A 19,740-nucleotide genomic window follows, 5' to 3' on the forward strand; every position below is an offset into this window, starting at 1 on the left:
CTTTCTATCAAAGGTCCCTGGTGAGATTTTTGGCAGACACTGAGTTTACTTGTCAGCTCTTCCTACCCTCACAAGGTACTATGAACTGAGTGGCTTAAACAATAGAATTTTTTTTTTTCTCACAATTCTGAGATCAAGGTGTTGGCACATGTGAGGAGAGAGTAAATTAGTCAAGATGGTGTGTTCAGACTCTCTCACGCCACATTTTGTAAATAATGACTATGTAACAGCTGAGATCATTTATAGCACTGCACATGCGCATCATGAGGTACTCGATTGGTCACAAGCTATTTGTGCTGTAGGGATATGTGAGCTCCACCTAGAAAGTGGCAGCATTACTGCTATGTCAAGGCTGTGTCTGTTGGGTCAGCCATGAGACGAGAGAAAATAGCGTGTTTACTGCTACGGCTGCTGTGCCAGCCAGGAGAGAATAAACGTGTCTGCAGTTCCTACAGCTCTTCGCATCTTCTTCCCGCCTCTTAGCTTGCACCTTGCCTACCCTGGGTTCAACGAACAGCGTGCACAATGTGAACGGCAAGACAAACAACTGGCATCATGACCAGGACATCATGGTTGGTTTCTCCTAAGACCTATCTCCTTAGCTTGAAGATGGCTGTCTTCTCCCCAGTCTTCACATGGTCTTTCCTTTGTGTATGTGTCTTAATTTCTTCTCCTAAGATATCAGCCAAAGGGCGCACCCTATTAACCTTATTTTAACTTATGGCCCCCTTGAAGACCCTGTCTCCAAATACAATCACATTCTCAGGTATTGGGGGTTAGAACTTAGACATAGGAATATGGGGAGAAGACAATTCGGCCCATAACACTGAAGTTGGGGTGCAAGTTGTTTTGGAGGGATGAATTCCTGTGGACTTTTTATGGAAAGGAAATGGAGAAGCAGGATTGGATAGAGGGGTAGGTCACATGGTGACCCAGATCCAAGAAAGATTTGGTCAACCTTCCAGAGAGCTGTGGAAGTGTATTACCCAGCAGAGGGATTCTGTTGTTAGGCTGAACTGTCCTGGCCTTTAAGGTTGGAGCCCAGCAGGCCATCATGAAGGTTCTAATGTGTTTGATGTACTCCCAAAGCTGGTGGCAAGCCCCCTAGAAGGGGGCTCTGGACACCACATTCCTTTGTCTTCCATGAACTCACTGCTCTTAAATTCATTTTCCAATAATCTGATGTCTTGCCATTATTCCTGAATATCTCTGATGCATGAAATATTCTTTTAACTAACCTTTGTCTTCTAAAGGACTCCCAGTATTTGAACTAGAGACTCACCTTTCAATCTACCCCATGGACTCTATCCAAACACTGACTTGAGTATTCTGATTATTGCTCGCTCTAACAATACTGCACATTTAAAGTACTTTCTGACATAGACCTGTAAATAACTACCAGTATTTTGATTTCTACCAACTGCTTTCAAGAACAAAGATTAACTTTTAATTCTTCTTTGTTGAGCAAGTAAGACACCGAATGGATTTTGAGCCAAAACAATATAATTCGATCTGACTTGATCTTGAACACAAAAGTAATTGCTCTTGAACTACCTCACTTAGTGAATAACCTTTGATTAGGATAGCATAATAAATCAGTCCTCAGGTGATGGAGATTCTGAATATTTGATATACATCAGGCAAGATAAGGAGAACAGAGGGTGAAGAACACAGGAAAGAAGAATGCAGAACAAGGGGAAATGGTGTATAATATAAAATAGGAACTAAATACTACATTGAGAAATATGGACTTGATGTATTGGTGTAACAGGAGCTGAAAAAGAGTTGATAAATTTTCACAGAGATGTAAAACTTTCCGTGTATTATCATTACATCTCACATACAAATGAAAATGTGTATTTGTTTCATTTCATTCTTAATAATAAAACTACAATAGAAGTTTGGTTAATTCAAAAATGGACTCTAAATCTCTGATGTTCCATCAAAGAACACTGAATATTGGATATGCTGCATGAATGATGTCTGATATAAACCTTTGATACTGGGAATAGGGGATCTTAGAATTTGAACATTGTAATGATATGCATCAAACAATTGAGAATGTGAATCCTTGAGAAACAGAAAGATGTAAACAAAAGCACCTTATAAATACTAAATGTTAGGTTGGTCATGCCATTATTATGATTGAAAGTGAAAGCATCAGTCAGTCAATGGTGTCCATCTTTTTGTGACCCCATCTATGGACTGTAGAACTCCAGACTCCTCTGTCCATGGAATTCTCCAGGGAAGAATTCTGGAGTGGGTTGCTATTCCCTTCTCTAGGAGATCTTCCTAACCCATGGATTGAACCTGGGTCTCCCACATTGCTGGCACTTTTTTTTTTTTTTTTTTACCATCAGAGCCACCAGGGAAGCCCATTACTATTAAATTAGAGATAATCAGGGTAATACCTATAAATTTAGGATTAGACATGTTTTAGGAAATAACTGAGAGTATGGAATGTGGAATAATTCAGAATGTTAAATAATTAAAATCTTGCCACTGATCCAGACCAATAAGCTTCCTAAAGAACAAAGTGGCCAGTTATATAGACAGATAATATTGTTTCTCTTTCACATCCCTAGCTTAATATAAACAAAGTGAGTCCTCTCTACTTTATGATTAGTAATAGCAGTGTTATGGTTTCTATTATCACCATGAACACTTTCCTAACTATGAATCCTCAAAAGTATCAGAAATAATCTTTAAGTCTTACCACGAGCCCCTCAACAATCATAATGACGATAACAATAACCATAAAAACTCTCAGGGAGCCAGCTGACTCTGTGCCAAGAACTAGTCTAGGTCTTCACACATTATCTTATTCAATCTGAGCCTTAAAATTTAAGTTTATTATTATGTATGTATCATGGGAAACTTAAAATTGATATTTGTTTTATCTTGATCAACTCCTTATCATTTTTCAGGATTAAACAAAAGGCTACCTATTTTGATTATTTTTTTAACTCTTCAAAGCAGAATTTGTTGCTTTTTATACTGTTTCATTTCAAAAATCAAAATATTTATTGTAATTGATCTTAGTATCTCCCTCACTTGACTATGAACTCTTTAAGAAAAGTAGCATATCCTATTCATGTTTATTTCCTTGGTACTATGCCAGGCACATAGTATATGCTCAATTGTTGCTTTGTGAAAATTGAAGAAACTGAATGAAAATAAAATCAATATGTCAATAAAATCATATATCCCACTATTATATTTTTAAAGGATACTTACTGGCCATGTGGGGCCACCCAAGATGGGCAGGTCATGGTGGAGATGTCTGACAGAATGTGGTCCACTGGAGAAGGGAATGGCAAACCACTTCAATATTCTTGCCTTGAGAACCCCATGAACAGTATGAAAAGGCAAAAAGATAGGACACTGAAAGAGGAACTCCCCAAGTCAGTAGGTGCCCAATATGCTACTGGAGATCAATGGAGAAATAACTCCAGAAAGAATGAAGGGATGGAGCCAAAGCAAAAACAACACCCAGTTGTGAATGGAACTGGTGATAGAAGCAAGGTCTGATGCTGTAAAAAACAATATTGCATAGGAACCTGGAATGTTAGGTCCATGAATCAAGGCAAATTGGAAGTGGTCAAACAGGGGATGGCAAGAGTAAACATTGATATTCTAGGAATCAGTGAACTAAGATGGATTGGAATGGGTGAATTTAACTCAGATGACCATTATATCTAATACTGTGGGCAGGAATCCCTCAGAAGAAATGGAGTAGCCATCATGGTCAACAAAAGAGTCCGAAATGCAGTCCTTGGATGCAATCTCAAAAACAACAGAATGATCTCTATTCATTTCCAAGGCAAACCATTCAATATCACAGTAATCCAAGTCTATACCCCAAACAGTAATGCTGAAGAAGCTGAAGTTGAGTGGTTCTATGAAGATCTAAAGACCATCTAGAATTAACACCCAAAAAAGATGTCCTTTTCATTATAGGGGATTGGAATGCAAAAGTAGGAAGTCAAGAAACACCTGGAGTAACAGGCAAATTTGGCCTTGGAGTACAGGACGAAGCAGGGCAAAGGCTAATAGAGTTCTGCCAAGAGAACGCACTGGTCATAGCAAACACCCTCTTCCAATAACACAAGAGAAGACTCTACACATGGACATCACCAGATGGTCAACACCGAAACCAGACTGATTATATTCTTTGCAGCCAAAGATGGAGACGCTTTATACAGTCAGCAGAAACAAGACTGGTAGGTGACTGTGGCTCAGATCATGAACTCCTTATTGCCAAATTCATTCTGAAATTGAAGAAAGTGGAGAAAATCACTACACCATTCAGGTATGACATAAATCAAATCCCCTATGACTATACAGTGGAAGTGAGAAATAGATTTAAGGGACTAGATCTGATAGACAGAGTGCCTGATGAACTATGGATGGAGGTTTGTGACATTGTACAGGAGACACGAATCAAGACCATCCCCACGAAAAAGAAATGCAAAAAAAAAAAAAATGGCTGTCTGAGGAGGCCTTACAAATAGCTGTGAAAAGAAGGGAAGCAAAAAGCAAAGGAGAAAAGGAAAGATACACCCATTTGAATGCAGAGTTCCAAAGAATAGCAAGGAGAGATAAGAAAACCTTCCTCAGAGATCAATGCAAAGAAATAGCGAGAAACAACAGAATGGGAAAGACAAGAGATCTCTTCAAGAAAATTAGAGATACCAAGGGAATATTTCATGCAAAGATGGGCTCAATAAAGGACAGAAATAGTAGGCACCTAACAGAAGCAGAGGCTATTAAGAAGAGGTGGCAAGAATACACAGAAGAACTGTACAAAAAAGATCTGCACAACCCAGATAATCACGATGGTGTGATCACTCACCTAGAGCTAGACATCCTGGAATGTGAAGTCAAGTGGGCCTTAGGAAGCATCACTATGAACAAAGCTAGTGGAGGTGATGGAATTCCAGTTGAGCTATTTCAAATCCTGAAAGATGATGCTGTGAAAGTGCTGCACTCAATATACCAGAAAATTTGGAAAACTCAGCAGTGGCCACAGGACTGGAAAAGGTCAGTTTTCATTCCAGTCCCTAAGAAAGGCAATGCCAAAGAATGCTCAAACTACCACACAATTGCACTCATCTTGCATGCTAGTAAAGTAATGCTTAAAATTCTCCAAGCCAGGCTTCAGCAATACATGAACCGTGAACTTCCAGATGTTCAAGCTGGTTTTAGAAAAGGCAGAGGAACCAGAGATCAAATTGCCAACATCTTCTGGATCATGGAAAAAGGAAGAGAGTTCCAGAAAAACATCTATTTCTGCTTTATTGACTATGCCAAAGCCTTTGACTGTGTGGATCACAATAAACTGTGGAAAATTCTGATAGAGATGGGAATACCAGACTACCTGACCTGCCTCTTGAGAAACCTATATGTAGGTCAGGAAGCGACAGTTAGAACTGGACATGGAACAACAGACTGATTCCAAATAGGAAAAGGAGTATGTCAAGGCCGTATATTGTCACACTGCTTATTTAACTTATACGCAGAGTTTATCATGGAAAATGCTGGGCTGGAGGAAGCACAAGCTGGAATCAAGATTGCTGGGAAAAATATCAATAACCTTAGACATGCAGATGACACCACCCTTATGGCAGAAAGTGAAAAAGAACTAAAGACCCCCTTGATGAAAGTGAAAGAGGAGTGAAAAAGTTGGCTTGAAGCTCAACATTCAGAAAACGAAGATCATGGCATCTGGTCCCATCATTTCATGGGAAATAGATGGGGAAACAGTGGAAACAGTGTCAGACTTTATTTTGGGGGGCTCGAAAATCACTGCAGATGGTGATTGCAGCCATGAAATTAAAAGACGCTTACTCCTTGGAAGGAAAGTTATGCCCAACCTAGACAGCATATTAAAGAGCAGAGACATTACTTTGCCAGCAAAGGTCTGTCTAGTCAAGGCTATGGTTTTTCCTGTGGTCATGTTGAGTGTTGGACTATAAAGAAAGCTGAGCGCCGAAGAACTGATGCTTTTGAACTGTAGTGTTGGAGAAGACTCTTGAGAGTCCCTTGGACTGCAAGGAGATCCACCCAGTCTATCCTAAAGGAGATCAGTCCTGGGTGTTCATTGGAAGGACTTTGTTGAAGCTGAAATTCCAATACTTTGGCCACCTGATGCAAAGAGCTGACTCATTGGAAAAGATCCTGATGCTGGGAAAGTTTGAGAGCCGGAGAAGAAGGGGATGACAGGATGAGATGGTTGGATGGCATCACCGACTCGATGGACATGGGTTTGGGTGGACTCCGGGAGTTGGCGATGGACTGGGAGGCCTGGCATGCTGCGGTTCATGGGCTCGCAAAGAGTCAGACACGACTGAGTGACTGAACTGAACTGATCTGGGCTAGGAAAATGTATAGCCATCTTGATCACCAGACAAATGGCTGATTGTAATCATTAAAGAGAACATAAGGAGAAAAGATAGTATATTTTAAGTAAAAGTAGTGGTATTTATTAAGTGTAATCTTGTCAGAAAAAGTCCTTGAAATGCTTGATTCCAAACTAAGAAACTGTATCCTTGAGAGAAAAATAAATAAAAAATTAAACACTAAAAACCTGGAATCAGGAAAGATATAAAGACATGAAATTGAACTTGAACTTGGAAGTCGCTCAGTTGTGTCTGACTCTTGGGACCCCATGCACTACACAGCCCATGGAATTCTCCAGGCCAGAATACTGGAGCAGGTTGCCATTCCCTTCTCTAGGGGATCTTCCCAACTCAGGGATGGAACCCAGGACTCCCACATTGTAAGTGGATTCTTTACCAATTAATCACTAAAGACCTAGAATCAGGAAAGATATAAAGACATGCTTAGTTGCTCAATTGTGTCTGACTCTTTGCGACCCCATGGAATGTAGCCCACCAGGTTCCTCTGTCCATGGGATTTTCAAGGCGAGAATACTGGAGGGGGCTGAGATTTCCTTCTCCAGAGGAGAATAAATATAGACACAAGGAAATGATATATCATGAACAAAAATAAAAAGATCTGGAGTTGATTTTTCTTAGAGAAAAAAAAAAACTGTGAAGACACTAGTTTCATATCCATAGAGCCTCTCCATCTTGTCAGAAGTGAGAAGGAGTGATTAGGTAATATTTTACCTTCTTAGGTAGTTAGGTCTAAGGAAAAATTCATTGGTAGCCTAGTACTTCAAAAAAGAAATAGCTGATGAAGAACTTGTTGAATTCTTATTCCTATTGACCTTTAAGAATAGAACAAATGGCTGGAAGTAGACCTCTCCATAGTCCAAAAGCTGAAATTTAAATGTAAGCTATTAATAATTATTATTTTCCTGAGGTTTTCCTAGGTCAGAGATCCTTCTTGTGAGCAACTACACCATTTCTTAGAAATGGAATGGCCGTAATTACTTAGGAAACATTGCAATGAATGATGATTAGAAACCTAATCAAATTATATTATAAACTACATTCGTTTCTCCATAATTGGTTGCAATTTAGTTAATATCATCAAACAATTAACATAAGCATTCCTAAATGATTTGCTGAAGTATATGGAGGACAGAATGCTCTGACTAATCCATCCATAGCTAATCAATTTCTGTGGAAATTTAAATGTTTGTTACAAACTAGAAATGCTCATTAAATACTTCGTTCTTCAATTCAACTTGATAAATTCTTATTGACACTAACGATGTGCTGGCTGTGGTCCATTACACTAGGAGATGTGCAAAGAATGCATTGTTGACTTTACCTTTCTTTGGACTATTCCTTTTAGTTTCTCCATTTCCCCCAGAATTGCAGAAAGCACAGATGATTTTCCAGACCCAACTTGCCCTACAACAGCCACTAAAGCTCCTTCTGGAATCTTTATGTTCAAGCTGCACAACAAATAAGGAAAGAGATGATATAGGAAGTTCTGTTATAATTGTTTTTAATGTATATTCCCAGAAAATCACTGTATCACAAGTCACTATATACAGGGCATCATCCTTGAAATTGCTGCTATTCACATTGTCCTACATTATTCTACCAACACCCAACCTTTCCAAATGCAAGCAGTAAATGCTGCAAAGAAAATAGAGGAAATGAACGGGGGTAAAAAAGATTGTAAAACAATCATAAAGATGAAAGATGCAGTGAGAGGTTTTTAAAAAAATCTTATAAATTCCAATAAATTCATATTCTGCTTAAAACCTCTAAAAAATAAACACATGAAGCGTCATAGAATCTATGCTAATTTTTTTGTTCTGTTTTTAATTTTCCCCAAATCACGACTTACTCTTTTAATACTGGAATCCCTGTTTTATCCCAGGAAAAGGAAGCATTTGTAAAACCAATGGCATGATCTAGGAAGAAAAATAAATACAGAAATGTATCCTAGAATCAATTGTCTTCAGCCCAGAAGTCAAATAAATATTAAACACAAAAAAGAACTGCTAACCTCCTATGTAGTTTGCTTCAATACTATGTGGAAGAAGTTCCTCAGTGTTGAGAAAGTCTTCCAAATGAACCAGTGATATTCTTGTCTATCAAAATAAATGCAGATGGAATTTTTGGGTTTCAAGAAGAAGTTAAACTAAAAAACATTTTACATTTTAAAGTTTTTGATGTAAACTGGAGATATTGATATAAATATTCAGCAAGCATGATTTGCATTGTTTTAATGTTTATAAATAAGTCCATCGATAAAGAAAAAGAAGTTTCAAGACTCAAAAATAACAACAAATATATATATGCAGGAAAACATGAGAAGTTAGAAACCAAAAATTCTTAACATTCTAGCAAAAACATAACTGATTAATTAACAATCATAGAATAATTAGTTTTTAAGAGCGACTTCAGGTTGGTTGAATGAAATCTGCTTGTGAGCATAAACAAAATAGCAGTTTTGGCAATGGTAACATTTAACTAATAGAATAGCTATAAATGTTTTGCTACAGATAGGATAAATAGAATCATTTTTCCCCTGATACTGACTTGCATGAAACCTCTAGGACATTTTTATTCGCTTTCTGTTAGGATATGTCTACTGTTAATGGATAAGATATAATTAAAAGCTGTGATTTTGTTTACCAAGTGTGTCATATCAGTACGCAAGGTTGGTTTTTTTTCTTTTCTTTTTTTTGACAATTGTTTTCATTTGTTTAGTGCCAGTAGTAGCAAACCACTAGGAACTGGAAAACACTCTGGGATACCAGACCTTTAGCTAGAATATAATTTCAAGAGCAAAACAGAACTATTATTCTAAGAATTTTTTTTTTAAGAGAAGTGTGCTGTGAAATGTGTTAAAAGCATCAATAGTACTTCTATGCCCTCTGCTGGTGATTATTAGCAAAAGAATATAAAAACAGTATTATGGAACAAAAATAGCTTAAGTGCTATTTATTATAGAATTATGTTACTCTTCATTCAGATATAATTTCTATATCTCAATTTATATAAATTAAAAGGAAAAGTTCTTAGATCCAAGAGCTAGTTCCAATAAGCAAAAATTCACTTTGTTTATGAAACCAGACTTGAAAAAGTTTTGATGGGTGAATATCCAAACTTGATATTGAAAAATTTTAATTGAGAAAATCTAGGGGTAAAGGCAATGGCACCCCACTCCAGTACTTTTGCCTAGAAAATCCCATGGACTGAGGAGCCTGGTAGGCTGCAGTCCATGAGGTTGCTAAGAGTCAGACACGACTGAGCGACTTCACTTTCACTTTTCACTTTTGTGCATTGGAGAAGGAAATGGCAACCCACTCCAGTGTTCTTGCCTGGAGAATCCCAGGGACGGCAGGGCCTGGTGGGCTGCCGTCTATGGGGTCGCACAGAGTTGGACACGACTGAAGTGACTTAGCAGCAGCAGCAGGGGTAAAGGGATCAAAGAACTCACTTCTTTGGATTTCCTATGGTTTTAGCTGCCTTCTACTCATCATACCATCTAAAGAGGCTTCAGTCATTGGAGATTACAATAAAAACAGGCTAAACCAGATACCTCATACAAGGTTGGTTGGCAGACTGATATTATCAGCGCACTTTTCTCCCTAGTTAATTCTTTCAGCACAGATGAAGTTTTGCTGAACGCTAGGAAAATTCAGACCTAGTACTGTACAAATCACTTACTTAAAATTTTTCAATTGAAAACAGAAAATAAACCCTTTAATGGCATAGTGTCAAACACCAAATTTTAAAAAGCTAAACAAGAGAACTAACACTTAGCAAAGAAAACAATGTCACATGTTGAAATGCTTAAAAGTCATTTTTATAGATGAAAAGCACAGGCAAAGAAGACATGATTCTTTTCATTCTATCATACTCTCTGCTGCTGCTGCTGCTAAGTCACTTCAGTCGTGTCCGACTCTGTGTGACCCCATAGACAGCAGCCCACCAGGCTCCCCCGTCCCTGGGATTCTCCAGGCAAGAACACTGGAGTGGCTTGCCATTTCCTTCTCCAGTGCATGAAAGTGAAAAGTGAAAGTGAAGTCGTTCAGTCATGTCTGACTCTTAGCGACCCCATGGACAGCAGCCTACCAGGATCCTCCGTCCATGGGATTTTCCAGGCAAGAGTACTGGAGTGGGGTGCCATTGCCTTCTCCGATTATATTCTCTATTGCTCATTAATTTAGGGAAATTTTGAAAGCAGCATAAAACAACTACAAAAAACAAAAGTAAAAAAAAAAGATTAAGAAATGAAATATGCAAAACTAAAGATTTCAGTAGAGGAATGATTCTCAGTTTAAGGATAATTTGGATGTACCTGGACCACAGCTGAGATCACCATCGGTAAATCAAACAGAGGAAGCCTCAAGATATTAAACAAAGACATAGACGTGAACACTTTAGTGGCTGTTAAAATGTTTTCTTCATCCAGTAAGAAATAGACACCAAATGTTGCCAGGGACACCTTAAAAGCAGACATGTAATTTTCTTCAATGTGCAATTATTAATACAGACTCAAAATTAGGAAAGAAATCTTCAATAACCTTTGTTGTTGTTGTTTACCAAAATTTGGTACTATTTAGTAATATTGCTGAAGAATATGAAATAAATGTTTAGTACAGATCATACAATTAAGTATCTTAGATAATGACATCCTACGAACACGTGGTCCAGTGCCCTTCTTTGACATGGCACATTTTCGCTAAAGTACTTATCCCCATTTAAAACATACAACAGTTCATTTTTTCCTTCAAAATGGAGTTTTATGTAAATTTTTTCCAGTGATGCATGCATACCTATTGTCTCATATGCAGAAATTTTACTTTCTCTGTGTCTTAATATTAACCGAAGAAGATATAAATAAATCATGATTAGTAAGATTTATATTTACTTGCATAAGTTTCATTTAGAAAAGGCAGAAAAATTCATTTATGCATGAGACTGTATTGACTATTTATCACGTACATAAGACTGTCTTAAGCAAATGCTTCCTGGCTATTTTTACTAAAGTATTCCAAATGTAAATATTGCTTTTACTTTCATAATATCCACATGTTTGTTTAAATAAAAAATAATAATATTTTAAATTAACAACAGGGGAGACATATAGAATGTTTCCTGATCCCATCACTACTGAGAGTGGTTAAAATCGATCCTTCAGTTATACATAGTTTTCCTATCCTTTGGCTTCCAGCCACTGCTTCAATATCTCAAGGCAATTTATACTCTTTAAATAGCATGAGATTCCCAATATTTGCATGAAGTGACAGAAAGAAAGAGACTTCAATTCGTATCAATTCACCTACAAATACTAGTTCTATAACTTTGAGGATATTTCTAAACTATTTCCATTTCCTCTTGTGAAATGAGAAAAGTAATACCTTATTATTGCAAGAAAGAAATAAAATGCATATAACTTGTCTGATACACAGTAGAAACGCTCAATAAATGTAACGTCCCTTTCCAACTCTACGTAGTGTGCCTTTCAGTCTTGCTTAAAAGGGATTAATCAAGAAAAATAATCGAGCTGAAAAGGAACGCTGAAATATAGATTATATTTTTTAAGATTGAGGATGGCATGTGTTCAATCTATGAAAAATTTACAAAGATGTAAAATCTTATTAAATACAAAAAATATAGACCAATGAAAATGCACCAAAAAATTTTCCCCATCTTTAAAACTTTCATTCTCTCACCTCTACAGATTAATGACTGCATTTTTTGAAAATTTAAATTTAGATATAGAAGACTTCACTTTGGAAACCTTAATTCCAGGGAATTTGAAGGTGAATATGCAAATCAAATTTGAAAATCAAAACAGGAAATAATATACACACTCACCAAGAATGGAATACAAGTTAAAGTTAGCATGGAAAATACAGCAAGATACCCAGCTGATTTTTGAACTTCCAATTCCTGTTCTCGAATTTCAATAATCTTCTTTTTATAGGAGGGTTCCCATGCATAAAGTTTGAGAATCTGTAAAGAAGTCAGATGATGACAATCAATATCATAGAAGGAATAAAAAAACATGCACACGTACAAATACACACACTGTAACACACACACTCGTAACTGTGAAGGTGAAAACGGTACCCATGAAGTAAATCACTCCTGTTTTCAACTGAGTCAAAATATTTCCTGTGGTGTTTTTCTAGGGTGAGTGGGAGGAAGAAATCACCATTTCCCTACTCATGTCTCTCTTACCCACTACTAGCTTATTCCTGAGCCAGACTTTGACAACATCCCAGCTCCTGGCATGAGCTCCATAGCAGTTTCTGTCTAGCTTGAAAGTTAAAGTGAGAGTCACTCAGGTATGTTTGACTCTTTGTCCATGGATGCATTATGGACATGTCTGAGCCACCAGGGAGGCCCTCTGTCTAGTTTAATCCTGACAATTTTTCCACTGCTCCAACTCTCAATTCTATTCTTTTCACATCTTTTAATAGTTAAGCTTCTCCCCCGACCTCCCAATTTCTTGAAAACTTATGTCTTGGGATGTCAAGCCATTTTCCGAAAGGTTACAGGTATTTTGAGATTGCAAACTATTTTCTGAGATGGAAAACATGGAGAAGTAGAATCATGCATGGCTTACCACATACTTCTTAGAAATAGACAGACCGACATTCAAATTCCAGGTCTCTTATGTTGTTGTTCATTCGCTCAGTCACACCCAACTCTTTGAGACCATGGACAGTAGCACACCAGGCTTCATTGTCCTTCACTGTCTCCTGGAGTTTGCTCAAGCTTTTATCCATTGACTTGATAAAGCAATCCAACCATTTCATCCTCTGTCATCCCCTTCTCCTCCAGCCTTCAATCTTTCCCAGCATCAGGGTCTTTTCAAATGAGTCAGTTCTTCGCATCAGATGGCCAAAGTATTGGAGCTTCAGCTTCAGCATCAGTCTTTCCAATGAATATTGGAATCAGGGTTGATTTCCTTTAGGATTGACTGGTTTGATCTCCTTGCTTTCCAAGGAACTCTCAAGAGTCTTCTCCAACATCACAGTTCAAAAGCATTAATTCTTCAGTACTTAGCTTTCTTTATGGTCCAACTCTCACATTCGTACATGACTACTGTAAAAACCATGCCTTTGACTATATGGACCTTTGCCAGTAAAATGATGTCTCTACTTTTTAATATGCTGTCTAGATTTATCATAGTTTTCTTTCCAAGGGACAAGCATCTTTTAATTTCCTGGCTGCAGTCACTGACCATAGTGATTCTGGAGCCCAAGAAAATAAAATCTGTCACTGTTTCCATTGTTTTCCCATCTATTTGCCATAAACTGATTGGATCAGATGCCATGATCTTAGTTTTTTGTGATGGTTAGTTTTATGTGTAAATTTGGCTAGGTTATGTTGCCCAGTTATTTTATCAAATACCAGTAGATGTTACTGTGATGGTAATTTTTAGATATGATTCACCTTTTAATAAACTTTAAATAAAGATTGCCCTTCATTAAATGGGTGGTAACAAGCTATGTTGCCTAAGTTGTATTCAACTGTTTGTGACCCTGTGGACTTCAGCCTGCCAGGCTCCTCTGTCTAAGGGATTTTCCAGGCAAGAATACTGCAGTGGGTTTCCATTTGCTTTTCCAGGGGATCTTCCTGACCTAGGAATCAAACCAGCATCTCTTATGTGTCTTGCATTGGCATTGACAGACAAGTTCTTTACCACTAGAGCCACCTGGGAAGCCCCTTAGATGGGTGAGCCCAATCTAATCAGTTGAAGGCCTCAGGAGAAAAAACTAAGGTTCTCTGAGATGGAAGGAGTTTTGCCTCCAGACTCAAGGCTGTTGCATCAAGTCCTGCAGGAATTTCCAGCCTGCTCAACAGATTTCAGACATGTCACTGCCTATACTCCTAAGCCAGTTGCTTAAAATAAATCTTTGTTTATCTATTAATCTATCTATCTATATGTCTATGAATCCTCTGGAAATCTCTAATAATCTCTTACCAGCTCTGTGAACTCAGGCATGACCCTCAACTGCTCAGATACTTTGCTTCCTTATTTGTAAAATGAAGATGAGAAATCTTTTTCTTTAGGTTTATAAGAATTATATGTGGAAACAGATATAGTGGTAAGTACATTGTGTGACATACAGAAAATGTTTGATAAATGCTAAGCCATTACCATTGTTAGAGAGAGGCTTTATGCCACCTGTTTTCAAACACCACGGATGCAAACTGCCCCCACTTTTAAACTATCCTAACTAATTTCCATTTGGACCTCTTCCAATATTCTAGTGTATTTACTGCTGGGACTGCTATTTTAAATCTTGAACTTTGCTTAGATCTTGAGAAAATTTATCTACATTGTCTTAGTCCTACTGATAAAACAAATTTAATTTTATGACTATCAATAACTACAGCATATAAACATACATCACTATTTTCTAATGGATGCTGGGGGTCTCAGTTAACCCACAAAGAGGTGCAAGGTGCATCTGGATCATATACTTTGAGGATGTGTGACTTTATAGAATAATCTGAGTTAAATTTCAGTTCAGTTCAGTTACTCAGTCGTGTCCAACTCTTTGACACCCTATGAATCACAGCACACCAGGCCTCCCTGTCCATCACCAACTCCCGGAGTTCACCCAAACTCACGTCCATCGAGTCGGTGATGCCATCCAGCCATCTCATCCTCTGTCGTCCCCTTCTCCTCCTGCCCCCAATCCCTCCCAGCATCAGGGTCTTTTCCAATGAGTCAACTCTTCACATGAGGTGGCCAAAGTATTGGAGTTTCAGCCTCAGCATCAGTCCCTCCAATGAACACCCAGGACTGGTCTCCTTTAGGATGGACTGCTTAGATCTCCTTGCAGTCCAAGGGACTCTCAAGAGTCTTCTCCAAAAGACTGTTCTATACACAGCCTCCAATTAAAATAAATTTAAATTAAAAAAAAAATAAAGGGAAAATGAAAAAAAAAAAGTCTTCTCCAGCACCACAGTTCAAAACATCAATTCTTCAGCCCTCAGCTTTCTTCACAGTCCAACTCTCACATCCATACATGACCACTAGAAAAAACATAGCCTTGACTAGACGAACCTTTGTTGGTGAAGTAATAGCTCTGCTTTTTAATATGCTATCTAGGTTGGTCATAACTTTCCTTCCAAGGAGTAAGTGTCTTTTAATTTCATGGCTGCAGTCACCATCTGCAGTGATTTTGGAGCCCCCCAAAATAAAGTCTGACACTGTTTCCACTGTTTCCCCATCTATTTCCCATGAAGTGATGGGACCAGATGCCATGATTTTCGTTTTCTGAATGCTGAGCTTTAAGCCAACTTTTTCTCTCTCCTCTTTCACTTGCATCAAGAAGCTTTTTAGTTCCTCTTCACTTTCTGCCATAAGGGTGGTGTCATCTGCATATCTAAGGTTATTGATATTTCTCCTGGCAATCTTGTTGCTATTCATGGATATCAGTCTCCTTTCAAGGTATCTTCAATCTAACAATGTCTTTCACTTCAGTAATTTATATTTTTATAAAAATGTTATACAGCACAATGCAGCATATCATTTACTGATTCTAAGGTGAATCAGTATGTACATACAATGGGTTTATTCTGTGGATAAATAATTTATTTGTGTATAAAGAAAGCTGAGTGCTGAAGAATTGATGCTTTTGAACTGTGGTGTTGGAAAAGACTCTTGAGACTGGACTGCAAGGAGGTCAAACCAGTCAATGGTAAAGGAAATCACTCCTGAATATTCATTGGAAGGACTGACACTGAAACTGAAATCCAATACTTTGGCCTCCAGATGCAAAGAACTGACTCATGTGAAAAGACCGTGATGCTGGGAAAGATAGAGGGCGGAGGAGAAGGGGACGATAGAGGATAAGATGGTTAGATGCTATCAGCAACTCAATGGACATGAATTTAAGCAAGCTCCAGGAGTTGGTGACGGACAGGGAAGCTTGGAGTGAGGCAGTCCATGGGGTTGCAGAGAGTAGGACATGACTGAGAGACTGAACTGCACTGTACTTAGTTGCTCAGTTGTGTCCATCTCTTTGTGACCCCATGGACTACAGCCTGCTAGGCTCCTCTGTCCATGGGGATTCTCCAGGCAAGAATACTGGAGTCAGTTGCCATGCCCTCCTCCAGGGGATCTTCCCAACCCAGGGATCAAACCCAGGTCTCCCGCATTGCAGGTGGATGGAAATGTCCGATGGAGTTTTAAATGTCAGAAGGAAATTCCAGGTGAACTTTGCAAATTTTGTGCTTTAGAAAAATCTGATGAGCTATAATCTAAGTGCAATAGGATTTGAAATTATACACAGATGATCTCTGATATACAGTGATTCAATTTAGGATTTTTCAACTTTAGGACGGTGTGAAAGCAATATTCATTCAGTAGAAATTGCACTTCCAATTTCAAATTTTGATGTTTTTCCCAGGTTACTTCTATGTGATATAATACTCTGCCATGGTGCTGGGCAGCCAGACAATCTAGAGGATAAATGACCAATATACTACCAACCATTCTGCAACCATATTACCAGTCTGTTTTTCACTTTCAGTACAGTATTCAATAAATTAGTGAACTTTTCAATGCTTTCCCTGGTGGCTCAGATGGTTAAGTGTCTCCCCACAATGCAGAAGACTCGGGTTCAATCCCTGGGTTGGGAAGATCCCTTGGAGAAGGAAATGACAACCCACTCCAGTATTCTGGCCTGAAAAATCCCACAGACAGAGGACCCTGGTAGTCTACAGTTCATGGGGTCACAAAGAGTCGGACACAACTGAGCAACTTCACTTTCATTTTTATTATAAAATAGGCTCTGTGTCAGATAATTTTGTCCAACTCTAGTCTAATGTAAGTGATGTAAGTATATATTAAACTATGGTAATAAGTATGTTAGGTGTATTCAATGCATTTTCGACAACGATATTTTCAGCTTATGATGGGTATATCAGGATACAAAGCCATTGTAAATTGAGGAATGTGGTGGTGGTTTAGTCTTAAGTTGTGTCCTCCTCTTGCAACCTCATGGACAGTAGCCTGTCAGGCTCCTCTGTCCATGGGATTTCCCAGGCATGAACACTGGATGGATTTTCATTTCCTTCTCCAAAATTGAGGGGTATCTCTATGCAAAATTTATAAAGCTTCACTCATTTTATCACAGAGAAAATGTCAGTGGTGTGGAGTGGAGGTAGTTTTTATAGGAAACAATTGGTAACGTACTTTTCATAGATAGCCAGGTAAGTGGCTCAGACAGTAAAGAATCCGCCTGCAATGCAGGAGACCTGGGTTTGATCCCTTGGTCGGGAAGATCCCTTGGTGAAGGGAATGGTAACCCACTCCAGTATTCTTGCCCAGAAAATTCCATGAACAGAGGCACCTTGCGGGCTCTAGTCCATGGGGTGACAAAGAGTTGGACATGACTGAGCGATGAACACTTTCACTCTTTTTCATAAAATACATTTGTATGACGGCTTCTCTTCTGTACAAAAGAAAGTGAATGGCCTCTCCTCACTGTCCCCATGTCCTACCTTCACACAGATGACAGTGTTACTGCCGCTCTGCCCGCTTCATTTCAAAGTTTCTGTTTTAAAAACGAGTAATATTTTGTGTCTTTTGAGACATTTGTGTTTAGTTGTTGGTTGAGAACAACAAAAAAACACCTTACATTTTATTTGGCTTTAGTTAAATGCTATTTCAATGTAAGAAATCTTATACATCTGAAATCTAAATTACTCTCTCAAAATTATACATATTTCATTATTTTGATATTGAGAATGCTAAAAGATTCATTTATTGGTTAACTTATTGCTATATTCTAAATAGATAAATTAAATGCATGTCCTTTTTTTATTACCTTAATTCCATGTAAGATTTCATTGAGCAGTTTTATCTGTTTGTCTTTGTTCTTCCTTTGATTTTTCTATATAATGGAAAGAAAATGACAGCATATTTGATAAAAGTTGCTAATACTATAATTTACATAACTATTTTTAAAAATGCAATCTACTTCCTCTATTTTATATAATATTTAGTTGATGAAAACTATATTATAACATCTATACAACATTATTCTGTTAATGTTGGATAACAGTTATAGATATTTTAAAACTTAAAAGTAGCCATCAGTAAAATAAAAACAAGTTGTATACTTTCCAAAAGAGTAGAAAATATAATATTTATTCAGAAAAATTTTGTTATAAATGGAATAAAAATATCTATATTCAATCAAAATGGGAAAAATTCCCCAAACTCTATCAATTATATGTATGTAAATCTTTATTCCTGTGGTACTTCTATTATCACATATATATATACACACACACATATATATATATATATACACACACATACCAGCTTTTTTTGCAAATATTATATAAGTATTATATAACTTACTATTTATAATGTAAAACTTTATTTATAATACTTATTATCATTTGGTCATTTGGTCTTAAGGATTTTCTCCAATAATATTGCCACAATTATGTTATATGCAATAATAAGTCCTTGTATTTCTAACAAAGTACACATTTACAAGCTAACATCCTTTATATAGTTTGTGTAATTAAAGCATATTTTTTATTTAGAATACTTGTACCTAATATTGGAGTCTCTTGGATGTTTTAGGGCTCTAGAAAAATTCCCAATAATGTAATTCCATTCCTAAAAATTTAACTTACAATTATTTAATATCCAGAATATTAAAAAACATATTTTAAAATTATTCATTTAAAAATCTGTTATTCTAAATACCCATATGTTTAATAATTTATAATTATTTTATAATTATATGTTATTTCCTAGTTCTTATCTTTAAAAACTAGGCTTTTGGGTAATTATTTGAAAAATTCAGAAGAAAGTAAAAGAAGGTATAAATTCTTAGCTTCTAAATGTATTAAAGTAATAAGTAAAAAAATCTTCCCTCCTTCCATTTAATTTCACTTTACAGGTAACTACTCTTAAAAGACTAGTGTTTTATCTCTAGGTTATTTCTATGTTCATACAAATACATTAAAATCTATATTTAGATATCTTTATCACTATATAGTGATATAAATATATCACTTTATATATATTTTTATCATATCCATGTGCAAAGGTATAGTCACATTTTAAAAACTGGATCATTATACATATATATACACACACACACACACACACACATATATACATATATATACACACCATATAAATGCATGGCATACATATTACACATTTTTGTTGTTTAGTCACTAAGTCGTTTCCAACACTTTTTCAAGCCCACTGACTGTAGCCCACCAGGCTCTTCTGTCCATGAGATTTCCCAGGCAAGAATACTAGAGAGGGTTGCCATTTCCTTCTCCAGGGCATCTTCCC

At 37.2% G+C, this 19,740-nt stretch overlaps 1 protein-coding gene across 1 annotated transcript in view; it reads right to left on the reverse strand.

The window, feature by feature from the left end:
- Positions 1–19,740, reverse strand: part of LOC129644436 (multidrug resistance-associated protein 1-like) — a 95,157-nt gene that overhangs the window by 48,242 nt on the left and 27,175 nt on the right. The window contains exons 7-12 of the mRNA XM_055570072.1: positions 18,242–18,307; positions 12,261–12,398; positions 10,738–10,884; positions 8,434–8,518; positions 8,272–8,338; positions 7,744–7,870 (exon numbers count right to left, since the gene is read on the reverse strand). Coding sequence (XP_055426047.1) covers positions 7,744–7,870; positions 8,272–8,338; positions 8,434–8,518; positions 10,738–10,884; positions 12,261–12,398; positions 18,242–18,307 — 630 coding nt within the window. The remainder of the gene's footprint in view (positions 1–7,743; positions 7,871–8,271; positions 8,339–8,433; positions 8,519–10,737; positions 10,885–12,260; positions 12,399–18,241; positions 18,308–19,740) is intronic.

Source organism: Bubalus kerabau, chromosome 2 (genome assembly GCF_029407905.1).
Source record: "Bubalus kerabau isolate K-KA32 ecotype Philippines breed swamp buffalo chromosome 2, PCC_UOA_SB_1v2, whole genome shotgun sequence".
NCBI lineage: Eukaryota > Metazoa > Chordata > Mammalia > Artiodactyla > Bovidae > Bubalus > Bubalus kerabau.